Below are 14,795 nucleotides of genomic sequence, written 5' to 3' on the forward strand. Positions count from 1 at the left end.
AAAACACTCTTAAACCTGTTCACAATGACACTAATCGACGTAACAGCTGTCAACCTTGTTAATTCCACTATCCACGCCACCCCAAAGCGTGGCGAGGTCCGACGACCTTTCCATACCCTGACTATCCACGTCGGTGTGGAGTTGATTTTATAAAGTGCCTGAGCCCGAAGCGTGGCGAGCGCAGTGAGCCCCGTGAGGGGTCGCGTATACCTGTGAAGTAATCCGCGTCCTCTCGCGGGTCTCGCTGCGCTGGCCAGTGGGGGTATGGAAAGGTCGGTCGGACCTCGGCACGCTTCGGGGTGGTGTGGATAGTGGAATTAACAAGGTCGACAGCTGTTACGTCGACTAGTGTCATTGTGAACAGTTTTAAAAGGTGCTTTGCACAGTGCACCCCTATGTACCCCTATACCCTACTAACTTCAGACGCTTTAGCGTCTAAATTTAGATGCCCCCTTCTTAGCGGTTTCCACGGAGTCTGGATTTAGACGCTAAAGCGTCTACATTTTAGCGTGTGCCGGGTTGTCTAGTTTAGAAGCCCCGTACGTTAGCGCTGTGCCGGGGTGTCCAGTTTACATGCCCCCATTGTTAGCGGGGGCATGTCTATTTCACTGTGGAACTACAAGCACCACAATTACCTGTCAGCGCTGGGCAGCGCGCGCTGCTGCTGCCCCGCACTACGCTGATAACGTAGATTACATATGGAAAGCAGCCACGCGCTGCGCTGAGAACAGCTAGAGCGGCATGTGCACAGTTAAACACAGAGTCTGGCAAGCTGACAAGTTTCACAGCGGTGGCCCCGATTTGGCGCCGTGAAACTACACAAGTACCAAAGTTCCTTAAACTCTGCTACCCAGGTGCATTGCCAGGTTTGTGACTCTACAAAAACATCCTAAATAAATGACACCCTGCAACCAGAGTCCTAGTAACTCTGCTATGAGGACATATCTGTGACTGGGAATGTTTGTGGTGGGGCTCCCAGTAGGAATAAATGTTTTGTTTTAAGTTGAGAGCCGGGTAGGTGGTTGATGTCATTCTCAACTTGTTGTTTAAAATCATATGTTTAGCTGGTACGATATATTCTCCATCTATGAGGATCAGTATGAAGGTGGTTCTTCAGGGGGTCCATGCCTACATTGCAATAGCACATTTTGGTCTATTTTCACATATCTTTATAACACTGAAATCAGGAATATGACCAGGCAAGACCACGCCAGGACCATGAGGAACCCTATTATGTCTGCATCTCAGATGACATTCTTTCTTATGTGAACCAGCCATCGACTAGGACAGTTACCAGAAAAGGGTTTGATCTATGCCAATGGATACAGGAAAGGGGCTAAGTATGAGCCACTAATCTCTGAAGTGCTCTCCTGATTTCATGATTACGGAGACTATATATGAGAGGATTGACCACGGGGATCACTGTTGTATAGATCACAGTCAAAATCTGTTCAAGGAAATTGGATTGGTCTGATGGTGGTATCATATAGACAGATATAGCATTAACATAGTACATGGTCATAACGATGAGGTGGGATGAGCAGGTGGAGAAAGCTTTATTTCTTCCTTCCTTTGATTTAATATGCAATATAACAATGACAATTTTTTTGTATGACATTATATTGATGAAAACTGGGCAAACACCAAATAAAAGTATGTCTACATACATGGAGACATAGAACATGTTTGTGCCAGAACAGGCGATATTAATCAGAGCTTTAGCATCACAGAAGAACTGATAGATGGTGACTGATCGACAGAAGGACATTTTAAGAATTGAAACTGAACACATCATTGAGTTTAGACATGCGCATATCCAGATCATGGTCACAATCAGGATACAGACCTTCTTCCTCAGTATCTGGTGGTAGTGTAAGGGATGACAGATGGCGATGTACCGGTCATACCCCATCACAAATAGTAGTAAATCCTCGGAGCTGGCAGTTAGGAGGAAGAAGTACACCTGAGTGAAGCATTGTGGGAAGGACATTGTGTTATTCCCGGATAGTAATATGTCCAGCAGTTTGGGGACAGTAACTGTTGTGTAGCACATGTCTACAAAGGACAAGTTACAGAGAAACAGAAACATGGGGGTGTGTAAACGGGAATCCAGACATATCACTGTGATTATAGCCATATTCACCAGGACTACAAACAGAAATACTAGGAAAAAAACACATAAAATAAGGGGTCCATCACCGGCTTTCATCGAAAATGGCACAATATGGAATTCTATCATATAAGTAATGTTCTCCATGGGATTCTGCAAGACAATAAAAATACCAATATAATAATAATAATAATAATAATAATGATAATAATGATAATAATAATAATCATCATAATAATAATAATTATCAGAAGAGGGAGAATGTCACACCAGGGGTCTGAGTCGGCCTGACTAAGACCTCTGGTGGGGGTCTGGGTTGGTAATGAAACCTGGCAGGCTTGAGGAGACCCTTGTGCATATGAGCACGACAGTGCACCCAGGGAAAAGCAGACGATGATAAAATACAACTGGTTTATTGTAGATGAATAAAGATGGTACAGGCAGTATGCTTAAGCGGTGGTATGGCAATACAGTCTCTAAAATGAGGAAGCGATACTACTTGCACTGATGACAGATCAATGGTAGAACATCGGATGGATAATGGAGTAGTGATGTCTGGAGTATCGGACCGGAGGATGAGCTGTGGAATCCAGATGGAATGGATGGAGACAGCTGGAGATGAAAACCGGAGTATCGGATTAGGATTGATGGTGGACCATCGATGGAGCTAGGCTGAAGCTGGAAGGTAAGTATGGCAGCAGGTAGAATCACAGGTGAAATCACAGGTGAGCCTGGATGGACACAGGACTGTAACCCTGGCTGGACACAGGCGATGGTGAACCCGATATGCACAGGGGATGGTGAGCCCGGATGGACACAGGCGATGGTGAGCCAGCATGGTTCAGCGACTGGAGCACCTGGATGGAACACTGCAGCAAAGAGAGAATACCAGCAGACAACACTTGCATAGCAGAATGACAAATGAAGCACTAGCACTGGAGTGAGAGCTCCCAGGATACTTATACCCACAGGGTAGCCGTGATTGGCTGGGCAGGTATCCTGGGAGATCAAACCAGGCTAGCATTGGCTGAGGCAGACATGTGACCGAGAAAACATGGCAGCCCCCATGTCAGGCTAAGGCGGGAAAGTATGTTTGTATCTGCCATGCTTGTGGCCAGGAGCAATGGCGGCGGACAGGGAGTCTTTTGAGCACTGGACGCTGTCACTGGTGATGAGGGAAGTGGTGCGCCGCGCAGCCACGGACTCAGCAGCGCTGAGAGGACTGGGAGATGACAGGGAGAGAGGCCCACAGCTTACAGGATGCCGGCAGCGCCGGGACCTATAACGCAAGCTCAGCCTGTGCAGGCACTTAGCTGGTAAGGTACATGGCTTCAGTACTCGGATTGTGACAGAGAAGAATAATACCTTTCCCCTCCTTTTACATTTAATACACAGAATAAAACTAAAATGCACAAATATACTACACATGTTCAATGTGGTTGTGGTTGTAGAACATTTTCCATTTTCTTAAAACTCTGCTACTTCTCATACCTATATCATGCACTATATACACTTTATTTGCATGTTCACAGTTTTTATGTGTTTTGGTTTTTTAATCGCACAATTGTTTTTTTGTATACGCATTTGCACTGCGATGCCTCGGCATTGAGTACCTTTTATTGAATTTATGTGCACTATTTATTGAACTTATTTATATATTTTATGTACCATAATCTTTTTAGATACTACACACCTGTGATGTAAGGTCGGCCCCACGTCCACCACCAAGTACGGCGCCGTGACGACAGGTCAGGTGATCCAGAACAGAGGGGGGGAGGGGATGCCGCACCAAGTAGGGAGGTATAAAGGTATATGTTGTAACTAGTCACTTTGTCTTCTGCACCTTGATAAAGAAGCTGCACCGGCTTTGAAACATTGGGTTATCATCCAGACTCCTAGGGTGAAATGTAATAGGATGAGAGATTCAGAAAGTGAGAGACTTGGTAAGAAATCTCCATGTTTTTTAAAGCGGCAATCATTTACACTGCAAAATCAAAACTGGTGTTGCAGTGTAAATGATTGCCGCTTTAAAAAAACTGGAGATTTCTTACCAAATCTCTTACTTTCTGAATCTCTCATCCTATTACATTTCCCCCCTGGTGTCTTTATTTCAGTGAGTGCCGCCACTACCCAGTCTCTATACACCCCGGGCACATCCCGGCAAACACAGCGGGGGGCACCTACGTATTTCCAGTGATTATTCAGCAAAGCATATGGAGTGCTGCTACTCACAGAACTATATATATATATATATATATATATATATATATATATATATATATATATATACCTTTTTTCTTTTGCAAACATAACTTGATGTCTGTAACTCTTGGAGAAGATACAAAGGATGACATTTATTATAGATCGTTGTTGGGTTTTTGGCGACACTACGCCGTGGGGGAGTAGTGAGGGACCCACTCATGGGTGTGGAGGAGACACTACTGCTTTGGGTAGATGTGGTTTGGTGCTGACCTAACAAAGTATTAGCACTGAGGCTGATTTGCGTTTGTAGGGACATCAACGCAGTTGTTTGCCCATTAATTGCTTGGGTCTGTTCAACTATGTTGGTATTTAGACCTCTAAAACTAGTAGTTTGACCCTGAATGGCTCGGCCAATTTCTGCTAAGCGTGTGTCTAATGTAGAGACAAGACGAATTTGTGTCCCTACATTAGCCCGCACACTTTGCGAAATTCTTCGCATTTGCAGAGCTATGTTCCGCACATACCCCTTCACCGTTTCTAGTTGGGTGGTCTGCACCTCCATAAAAGCGAGTTGTTTCCCCTTAAAAATATGGATGGATTGCGCCAACTCCTCCGCACTAGTGGGGGTGTTGGTGGGTGCAATGCTTGTGGGCTGCTGCCTATGTGACTGCGTATAGGGGGCTTCATTGACTGGGTGTGCTTGGTTTTGTGCAGGCTCCAATGATGTCACCGTCTCCAGTATGATTTCACTCATGTCGTCGAGATTTTGCATGGGATCCGTTGGTTCAGGCATCGGTTGTGAAGGACCTACACATGAGAAAAGAGTGGTAAGTATGCTATGCAGATTGGTGTATGGTGGGTCATGTTACCTTATTTGGAATGGTTAGGTGTTGCTCATGCATTATGCATTGGCACAGGCTACTGTGGTGGGGGCAGGCATGTGTGTTTTGTGCAATGTGTGTGTGTAACACTATGATATCTCACCTGCAGACTGGACAGTGTCACCAATCGGATGTGGCTGATGTTGGTCAACAGCAGGCTGGGACTCCCGAGCTGGAGCTGTTTGAAAGAAGAAGACATTTTCTATTATTATCATTTGCACCTAACTGGCATTTTTCGCATGATGCAGATAAAAACTTTGCCTCAATCAAACGTTTGGACCCTGATATGATTACATAAGGAATTTGAAGACTTTGAACTGAAGTGGTTATTTGAGTATTATGCCTGTGAACAATATTTTGTATCCACTTTCAAATAACAGAAAAGACCAGCAGATTACACATGTAAAAGTGACTGTAAAGTGCTTTCTCAACTACCCAGAGGATTGATAAGGATTAACAATCAAGTACACTGCAGGCCTACAGTGTTTAGGACAGCACACATTAATAGGATCTGTGGAACTACATAACCCAGCAACATGCAGAGTCCATTATTAGGCAATGCAAGGTAGCAAAATGTGATTTTGCTGGGAGATGTAGTTCCACACACAGCAATCTTTTGGACACATAAAGCATAGCAGCATAATAGCATGCGCACATGACATAGCAAAATATTACATTGACATGTGTGGACACTTACCAGTTGGCGGTGGAGTGGGGGGCCTGTCTGTGTCGGCAATGTGGATGCCGGGAAGCACCTCCGGTGGGATGATTCGGCGTAGCAACCTCTCATATGCCTTAAAGTGGACCTCCTGCCTAGGGCCACCTCCTGTGCGACAGGCCTCTTTCTTCTCCAGGGCAAGCTTGGCTTTGAGGAGGCGCTTGATGTCATTGTAATGCTTTTTGACGTTGCGCACACTCCTCTTGTGTGCGCTAACTGCATTTACCGCGGAGGTGATACTGTCCCACATCCCCTTTTTCCTTGCCACACTTTTGCGATGATGGTGAGGACCAAGTAGGCGGTCATACAGGGGCAGGAGTGCACGTACCAGGGCCATATTCTCCTCATATGAGAACCTGACTTTCCTCCCACTAGCTGTACGAGCTGCATCATCCTCCTCCACATTTCCAGGCTCACCCTCTTCCTCCTCCTCCTCCTCCTCCTCCTGTCCTGGTTCTTCACCCAGCACCTCCAATTCAGCTTCCTCTGCCTCCTGCACAGGCCAGTCCACCTCAGAGAAATCCCCCTCTTGCAGCTCCTCCTCTGTGTGCCTGGCACTCTGTTCCTCCTGTGAGGACACCTGGCTTGTGCCTGCTTCCTCCTCATCCTCCATAGCCACCTGCTCAGCTTCCACCATGTGGCCTCTCCCTGGCGCAGCTCTTGCTGGGAGCATGCTGGCTCTCCCTGTCCTGCCTCTGGCAGTGCTGGCTCTCACTCCCCTACCTCTCCCAGTGGTTGGGGTGTTTGGGCCCAAGCTGGCTGTCCCTCTGTCTCCTCTGCACCTTACAAAAGCTCCTCTCCTCTCCATCTCAAACGCCTTACTCCCTTTCAAAGGGTAAAATGGCGTCTGCGCCACTTTATATAGGGGGTGTGATGCGTATTGCAAGGGACTAAGGTGGGCCAATAGTTTAGCATGTTCTATGGGCTGTTCAGGTGTATTGGTGTAAATCGCACTCCGGTTGGACGCTAATACGCACATGACCGAACCCGGAAATCGCACTTTTATGGCGTATTACATCGACTCAATTCGCACCTTATCGCCGTCTAATGCCATGTATCGCACTTTTCGGGCGGCTTTGCGCCAGCCATTCAATACGCGGTTTCTGGGGAAAAATGCGATATAAAAAAATGGCGATAAACGGCGATTTGAGTTTAAATCGCATTTTGTCAAAAACGGTAAACCCAATAAATCTCGCCCAAAGTGTCATTAATGGGCTAGACATAAAGCCACTGAACTTTCAAGTTAGCATAAGATACACAGAAGCTACCCCTTTTGACTTTAAGGCATACATGGAAGATTTATCCCTGCAAAAGGTGGACATAGAGAAGCAGCGGCCACTTATATTTGAATTCTAATTTTTTTTGTCTTTCTATCTTTATTCACTATATTTTAATATTTCACAATTTTTTACTGTATATCATTAAAAGTTATATTTTATGAATGGTCTTGTGACTTTCAGTGCACCCACATGAACATGAATACTTATCTTTTCTTGTTATGAATCTGTCTAATACTAAGTAGTACGTAACACCTCCTTTGTTTAAAAACGTAATAAAGGGATATTATCCCCGTAATACAGCCATTTAAGTGGCGATAGGAAAGTCTTTGTACACAAAAAATTAAAGACTGATGCTTTTGTATGGATTATAATGTGCCTAGTTGTAACAATGAATGAAGTCACCAAATATTATGGAATGTAAAATGTATCTTTCAATCTGAATTACTCTTGACAAGATGCATACTGTACTATTGATCTGTTGGTAAAATGGGCACATATCAGTAATACATGAAAGCAATGAGGGCGTAGAAGGAACAACTGAAGCAGTTTGTTTTCCATGATTTGGCCCTTTTGCTACCCAAGTGCAACGGTCAGTTCTGTCCACCATTGCCACACAATGTGATCCTGAGCTCCGGCTACTACCTGAGTGCAATCCTGAACACGTCAACACAGTGTGCCAAAGGTATTCAGCCTTTGCAAGTGATGAAGTGGAGAATGATGAAGAGTGATAAAGTACCAGCCAGTCAGCGCCTAACTGTCATTTCTCAAACACAGCCTGTAGCATAGCAGTAAGGAGCTATTTAGCTGGTGCTTTATCACTCTTCATCTCTCTCTACTTTACCATTTGTTGACGCTTATTACATTTGGGGCCTGAATCAAGTGTACATTCGCTGCTTAGCGAGCGGGTAAACGTCCGCGCAGCAGGCAAATGGAGGTGTAGCTTACACGTCCATTCACATGTGGGCGTACGGGTGAAAAATAATTTGATGGTCGCCGACCATCAAATTATTTTTTTCCCTGTTCGCAAATAAAAGACAGTCTAGACTGACTATTATTTGCTTTGGAAAGAACGAGAACATCGGAAAGAACGAGAATCATGTGATGTCAGCCACCTGCCCCATGCAGGCTTCCCACGCATGCGTTCACATGGGGACACCCAGCATTTTTCATGGTGCACCAACCATTTTTGTGGGCACACCCAGGAAACGCTAGGTGTGCCCATGTGACAGCCCCCCCCCCCCCACACACACACTTCCTGCCCCGCTGTGTGCAAACACCTCAATGACTGTGACAGTCGCAGAAGGCATTTGCACATCGGGTCTGCACATATTTGCTGATACGCATGTGCAGACCCGAAACATCGGTACCCGCAGTGAATTTGCAGGGGACCGATTAAACCTGAATCAGGCCCTTGGTCCACTCTGCCTGAGTAATAATATTGGCCCTTATTCTGGTTGGTGCGTACTTTCCCGTATTCTTACGGTGCGGTCCGCACGCCACGCTGTGCGGTGGCGTACGGGCAACGTCCGTAGAAACGCCCACGTGTCCTCCGCATTCGGACGGACTCACTCTTTAAGAACAGGGCGTATGTACGGACGACAAACAAACCGTGCGTGTGCGGTGGACACGTACAGATTCTGCACGGTCTTCTCGCATAAGCACGGTCTTACCGCGTTAAAACGGACGGGAAGCTGTCCGTACGCCCCGATGCGGAGTATTTAAGCAAAATACAACCCTTTTGTACTGAGTACACACAGCGATCACATGACCCACTTAGGCAATTAGGCAACCTAATTAAAAAGTGATTGTTAGCTATTTCAATCAATTAAATCCTAATCTATACTGAACCACATTCCTAGTACATTCATTACACACATTAACCCTTACAGCATGTGACCCTAACATACATCTATATACACTATTTACATTTAGCTTATTGAAAAGATTTTAAACAAGTTACACATATACTTTTGCATGTAATAAAAAAACACGGACAACTTTGAACTGTAATTAACAATTTATTTATGAAACAAAAGGTAGAAAATAAATAATAAATAAAAAAATTAATTGGCCCCATCCAGGACCCGGTCCAATTCCGCCATTACCTGGGGCATGTGGGCTCTAATTCTGATGAGGGCCCCACGGAGACCCTCTTCTGCTTGGGCTGGCTCATCTGTGGACCAGAGAAAAAAGGAAAAATTAATAATGATATTCAAGCATACATTTAACATAGTCATACCTACATTTACATTTTAAACATGCACCGTGACAGGTGTGTGTGTATATGTATGTATATATATATATATATATATATATATATATATATATATATATATATATATATATATATATATATATATATAGACACACATATATAACTATATATATGACACATACACCTATACATACATGCATACCTCCTACATGGAAAGCCTGATTTTTGCCCTTTACTCTGTAGAACACCTCACAGTCATACTGCTCCTTCTCAATCCAAACCCACCCATGACTAAGCTCTGAGAAGCATGTCACGGGCTGCACCAATCACAATTCTGCAAACAAAGTTCAGTGTCTGTTATATGATGGAGCCTGGCAGGGGAGTTGCACAACTCTCAGGAATGCTCAGTACATTTGTGCAATCATGCATGGCTTGCCTGCTGATGGTCTGCTCCAGAAATCATTGTCATAATGCCAGTTAGGGGAAGCTGCAGCACTAACCCACTCCCATGCTCAAAATCATTACTAAGACCAAATCAACACACAATTATGGTGCAAAACATACATGCAGACCGCAGGGGGTGGTTAGCTAGAGGAGGGCCCAGGGGCACTGACCACTTGTTACTCCAGTCTAAGCCACGCCTGTCCATACTCCATTTATGCCATACTTAATCTAGTTTAGAAAGATCATTCACCAGTAAACTCTACTCACCTATATGAGGCTACAGATTGTATGCTTGCAGCAGGGACATGTAACCCTTACATGAGCAAGTCATCCCTTTCTTCCAGGATACAGATTAACTACACAGGTTCAGTGGCGCTTAAAATCGCCATGAAAGGCATCCTCATAACCTGTGTCATTAATATGTGTCCTGGATGAAAGGGATGGTTTGGCCACCCTATCTAACCCCAAAGTGTGTTTGTTGCTATCCCGTTTGTTTTGTCACTTTATAGTATTGTAAAAATCAATTGAATCACCAGTGCTACATAGCAAATAGTAAATGCCAAAAGGATAAATTAATCCTTATGTATACATACCAATTCCGGCCGCCTGGACGACCTCACAGGCCTCCACCTCCTCCTCAGGGGCCTCCAATGGACCCACCAGGTGCTGGCTGATCAAGCCCTGCGGCAAAATAAGCTCCTCCTCCGCCATAATGATCTTATGGTGGAGCTAGTTAACAGCAATAGGGTCCTGATAGCATCCGTTTCTGGTGCATTACCAACATCAGCACTCCCTGCTGCCAGAGGGGGAAGAAGATCCACCCCCTCCCCAGCATGTGCTTCACCTGCCCCACCATCTGACCGTGGCCGTGGCTGTGGCGGAAGAGCTGCTGCACGTGGCAAGGAGCCTGCCAGGGGCAAACGTGCCCGCAAATGAACTTGTGTCCACATTAATCTCCACCGTTATGTCTTCCAAAATCTTTCATTGAGCTGTGTGTGTCAGCTTCCTGTGTCCAATTCCATGCCGAGGGTACCCACATTTGCCCTGGCTTCGAATGTCATGTTTGGTTCCCCTGTTGCCCTGTTTCGGCTAGCATTACTGTGTGCTGTACTTGAAGTGTTGGTGCTATACTTTTGTTGTGAAGCCACCTGATGTGTTCCTAATGATTCTGCTGTGGCTATGTATGTCTATAATACATTTATTATATATTATTTACGTTTATTGCTGGTATGCTACCTTTTATTTTGTGATGATTTCAAATTTATTTTATAAGTAAGTTCCTTTAATAAATGTTTTGTTGTTTCCCCCAAATGTGTGATTTAATTGTTACATGTAGAAGTGACATGTGTATTTGTATTATTTATATTAAGTTGGGTTCATTATTTGCAGTGTAAAAGTGTGTGACAAGTGCAGCATGTAATGTTCCTTTAAGCTGCAATGGTTCCAATTGAAGCAGTGAGAAGCGTGTAATGAACAAGTAATGAGTAAATTAGGTGATTGTATTGTGTTCAGCTGACATTGGTTGAGGTGCGTCCGTCCTGATTAGGCGTTCCGATTGCCTAGCGCATGACCGAGTGGTGTCCGCAAAGCAATACTTGCTTATGGACACCGCACATTTCTTGCCTTTTTGTTCGCGTGCATTCGGCGTGCTGTCCGAATGCACGCCCAGCAAAATAAGTGCACTCCCCCATGTCCGCCCATGTTTCCGCCCTGTTTAGCCCACTTTGAAACTACGCCCCTGTGTCATTCCGAATGACGCCCATAACACGCCCATATTTCCCGAGTGATTGCGGTGCACATTTCTGTACGGTATTAGTGAGAACGAGTACGGAGACTGTGCGTGGCACATGCGCATAGCGTTCCCCACGCATGCGCAGATGGCTAAAAAACGCCATCCGAAAGAATACGGGAAAGTACGCACCAACCAGAATAAGGGCCATTAGCTCCAGCCACTGTGCTACCCAAAGCAAAAACAAACCTGTGCAGCCGTTATATAGTTGGATGAATAATTTCCTATCAGCCCAGACAGGTTTTTCTGTAAATACAGTTTAATTTATAAATAATTGCTATTGCAACTGTGTTAGCTTTTATAGTAACCCTTTAAGCACCAGCATCTCTCTGTGAGATGTTCAGAATATCTGCTAAAAATCCCAGCGCTGCTCACATTTGTTATATAAATGCAAATAAAAAATGTGAAATGTGTTGTGAAAAAAAATAATAGTTGCTATATAAGGTGACATTAAAAATCATTATAATGAATAACAATGTTTATTTGGGAACTTTCACACCTATTTGGACAATTTCACTTGGCACTCAAGGGGTTAAATTAGGACACAAACATCAATGACAGCATATTAACAAAATTCAAGCTACAACTGAGATATATATTTCAAACTGTTTTGTCATTATTACAATGTGCTGTGCTCTCCAGTCTTGTGAAGAAACACTAACATTTGTACATGTACAAGCACAGACCATCCCACTGACATTTCACTCCCCACTTCCTCAGGTTCCTCAGGATAATGCGGGGTACACACCAGGACGACCCGCTCACGATGCACATCGTGAGCGGGTCGTCAGTGTCTCATCCGACCCGCTCACGATGACGCGGGGGGGCACGAACCGCTCACGATGTGCACCGTGAGTGGGTCCGATCCGATGGCGACCCGCACCCGGCTGTATGGTCGTCATTGAGATCCTACCTGCAGCAGGTAGGATCTCAATAACGACCGACCGACCCGCGGGACCGCGCATCGGATCGGTATCGGTCCACACCAGGTCAGAAAAGGGCCCAATCAGCACACAATCTACATCCAATTGATCGGAATTGGATCTAGATTGTGGGGATCGGGCCCTAGTCGTCCTGGTGTGTACCCAGCATAAGTTGGATCAATAGTGATTTTACCTGAATGATTTTGAAAAAAACTCTTTAAAACACTGGACGGTCCTCTGATTGGCTAAGAGAGAACTCAGTATTTTAAAGTGATTTTTTTTTCAAATCCTGCCGCTGCTGTTGACCCCGCCTGCTGCTGTTGGCACTTCTTCACAGCGCTGCGCTACTGAGATGGACATCACCAGCCCTCTTCCAGCAAGCAATGTGCCATTGCAGATGCCATACAACATCAGGTGCTGGAAGAGAGTACTTTAGGCAAGCATATTTCTACACTAACCTTATGATTTTTTTTTTAGTTCTAAGATACACACCTCCTGAGGAAGCCGCTGAGATTGATTGAGGCAGAGAAACGCGTAGAGGAGAGCGGGGATTACAGTTGGCAGCCTTTTCACAGAGCCGGTGGATACCCTCGGATATGACCGCATTACCTTGGAAAGCACCAGTGGTCGGAGCGTGACACCGGGGTCTGGAAGCCACTTCCCTCACCTACTGCCAAGAGTACTCTAAGTATTACCATTATACCATGTGCACATTGGTGGGACTGAACTGAGTTATCATTAACCCATTAACCCATTAATCCATTTGAAGTGTGTGGAAGTGATCACAGAAAAACCCTTTTAATTTGCATGCATGCATCTAACTTCATGTACTAAACAATAGGGGGAATTTCTACATGTGAGTTGTTTTTATAATAATATGGCTGTAGAATACTGTTGATATATACATGATACTGTTTTTTAAGAGTATCAAAACTTTTTAATAAATAAGTAAAGGATTTTGCACAGCGCTGCCTCTGTCCATCTTTTTTTTTTTTGCATTCTCCAATTCTAAGGGGTCTGGTAATCCCCCTAAATTGAGACAGCTGCAGTGCAGAATCCCACAATCTGCGCTCAGAATTTGCCCTTTGTCTTGTTGTTCTAAGATAAACACTTGACTTGCTGAACTGGCCAAATTATAAAAAAAAATTCCCTTACCTGTAAATGCAAACAGTGTAACTGACACTTTGCTGAAATAAAGTATACACAAATTGTTACAATTTCTCTGCGCAAATTAATGTTCTACCTGCTGTACTGTACACGGTACTGTGCTGATACTGAGTTATTGCAAGTGCAAAACTTCAGTAATATTCCAAATGCATCTGAAATAAGTGTCTAATGCTCTGCTGTGATGTACAATACTGTGCAATAGCCGGCATACCGTAGAACATGTCCTGTCCCAGCCTTCTTATCTATCAGAAACAGATTATATACACATCTAGGGTTGTGTACGCTCATTATACAGTATGCTAATGAATGACCTCTAAGGACAACTATAATAGCATGTCATCACAGCGCTCAAGCAAACTGCTCTGGGAAACTGATTTACTCAATGGTCATTAAAAAGTCTCTGTTTTCATCTGGTTCATTTTATGCTTCAGAGTTTTATATTGTAATATTTTTTAACTTGTACTTTACAATGTGTCTCTATTAGGGGGTTATTCAATCTGTGCCTATTAGGGGGGTATTCAATCTGTGCCTATTAGGGGGGTATTCAATCTGTGCCTTTTAGGGGTGTATTTAATCACTCGCCTGTTCAATGCTGATGATACTGACAGCATTGAAGGCAGCCAGATCTGACTTTTGTTTTAAAGTTGGATTTGTTTTGTCCAAAAATGTCACAGGCTGTCAAATTCTCAGCCGTTTTCGACAATCTCCATCTGTTTTCGTTGATCCGTAAACTTTCCAACACTCGACTGTCGGAACATTAAATGCCTACCGTCGAGTTACTGTCAGATCGGACAAAAATGGCCCAGGATTCCGACTGTCGGGACATTCCGACAGTCTGAATCCCGGAATGAATACCCTCTTAATCTTTAAATATGGTATTTTAAGGCCCTCATACACTACTGCAAATTGTCTGAATGGAAAGTTGCACACGATTTCCCCTGAACTCCCTCCGGCAGCTCCCCAGGAGGGCTTACATATGATGTGACCCGTGATGTGCCGTTGATGGTCCGATTGTGATTTATCCTATGTGCTACACATCGGATCTCCGGCTCTGACCCAATGTGCA

At 44.5% G+C, this 14,795-nt stretch overlaps 1 protein-coding gene across 1 annotated transcript; it reads right to left on the reverse strand.

The window, feature by feature from the left end:
* Positions 1-1,336: 1,336 nt before the first annotated feature.
* On the reverse strand, positions 1,337-2,137 carry LOC146021155 (olfactory receptor 1-like). Its single transcript, XM_083154955.1, has one exon. It carries the CDS (start codon positions 2,135-2,137, stop codon positions 1,337-1,339), a length of 801 nt encoding a protein of 266 aa, XP_083011081.1.
* Between the last annotated feature and the right edge of the window lie 12,658 nt (positions 2,138-14,795).

Source organism: Crinia signifera, chromosome 7 (genome assembly GCF_055691185.1).
Source record: "Crinia signifera chromosome 7, ASM5569118v1, whole genome shotgun sequence".
Lineage (NCBI taxonomy): Eukaryota > Metazoa > Chordata > Amphibia > Anura > Myobatrachidae > Crinia > Crinia signifera.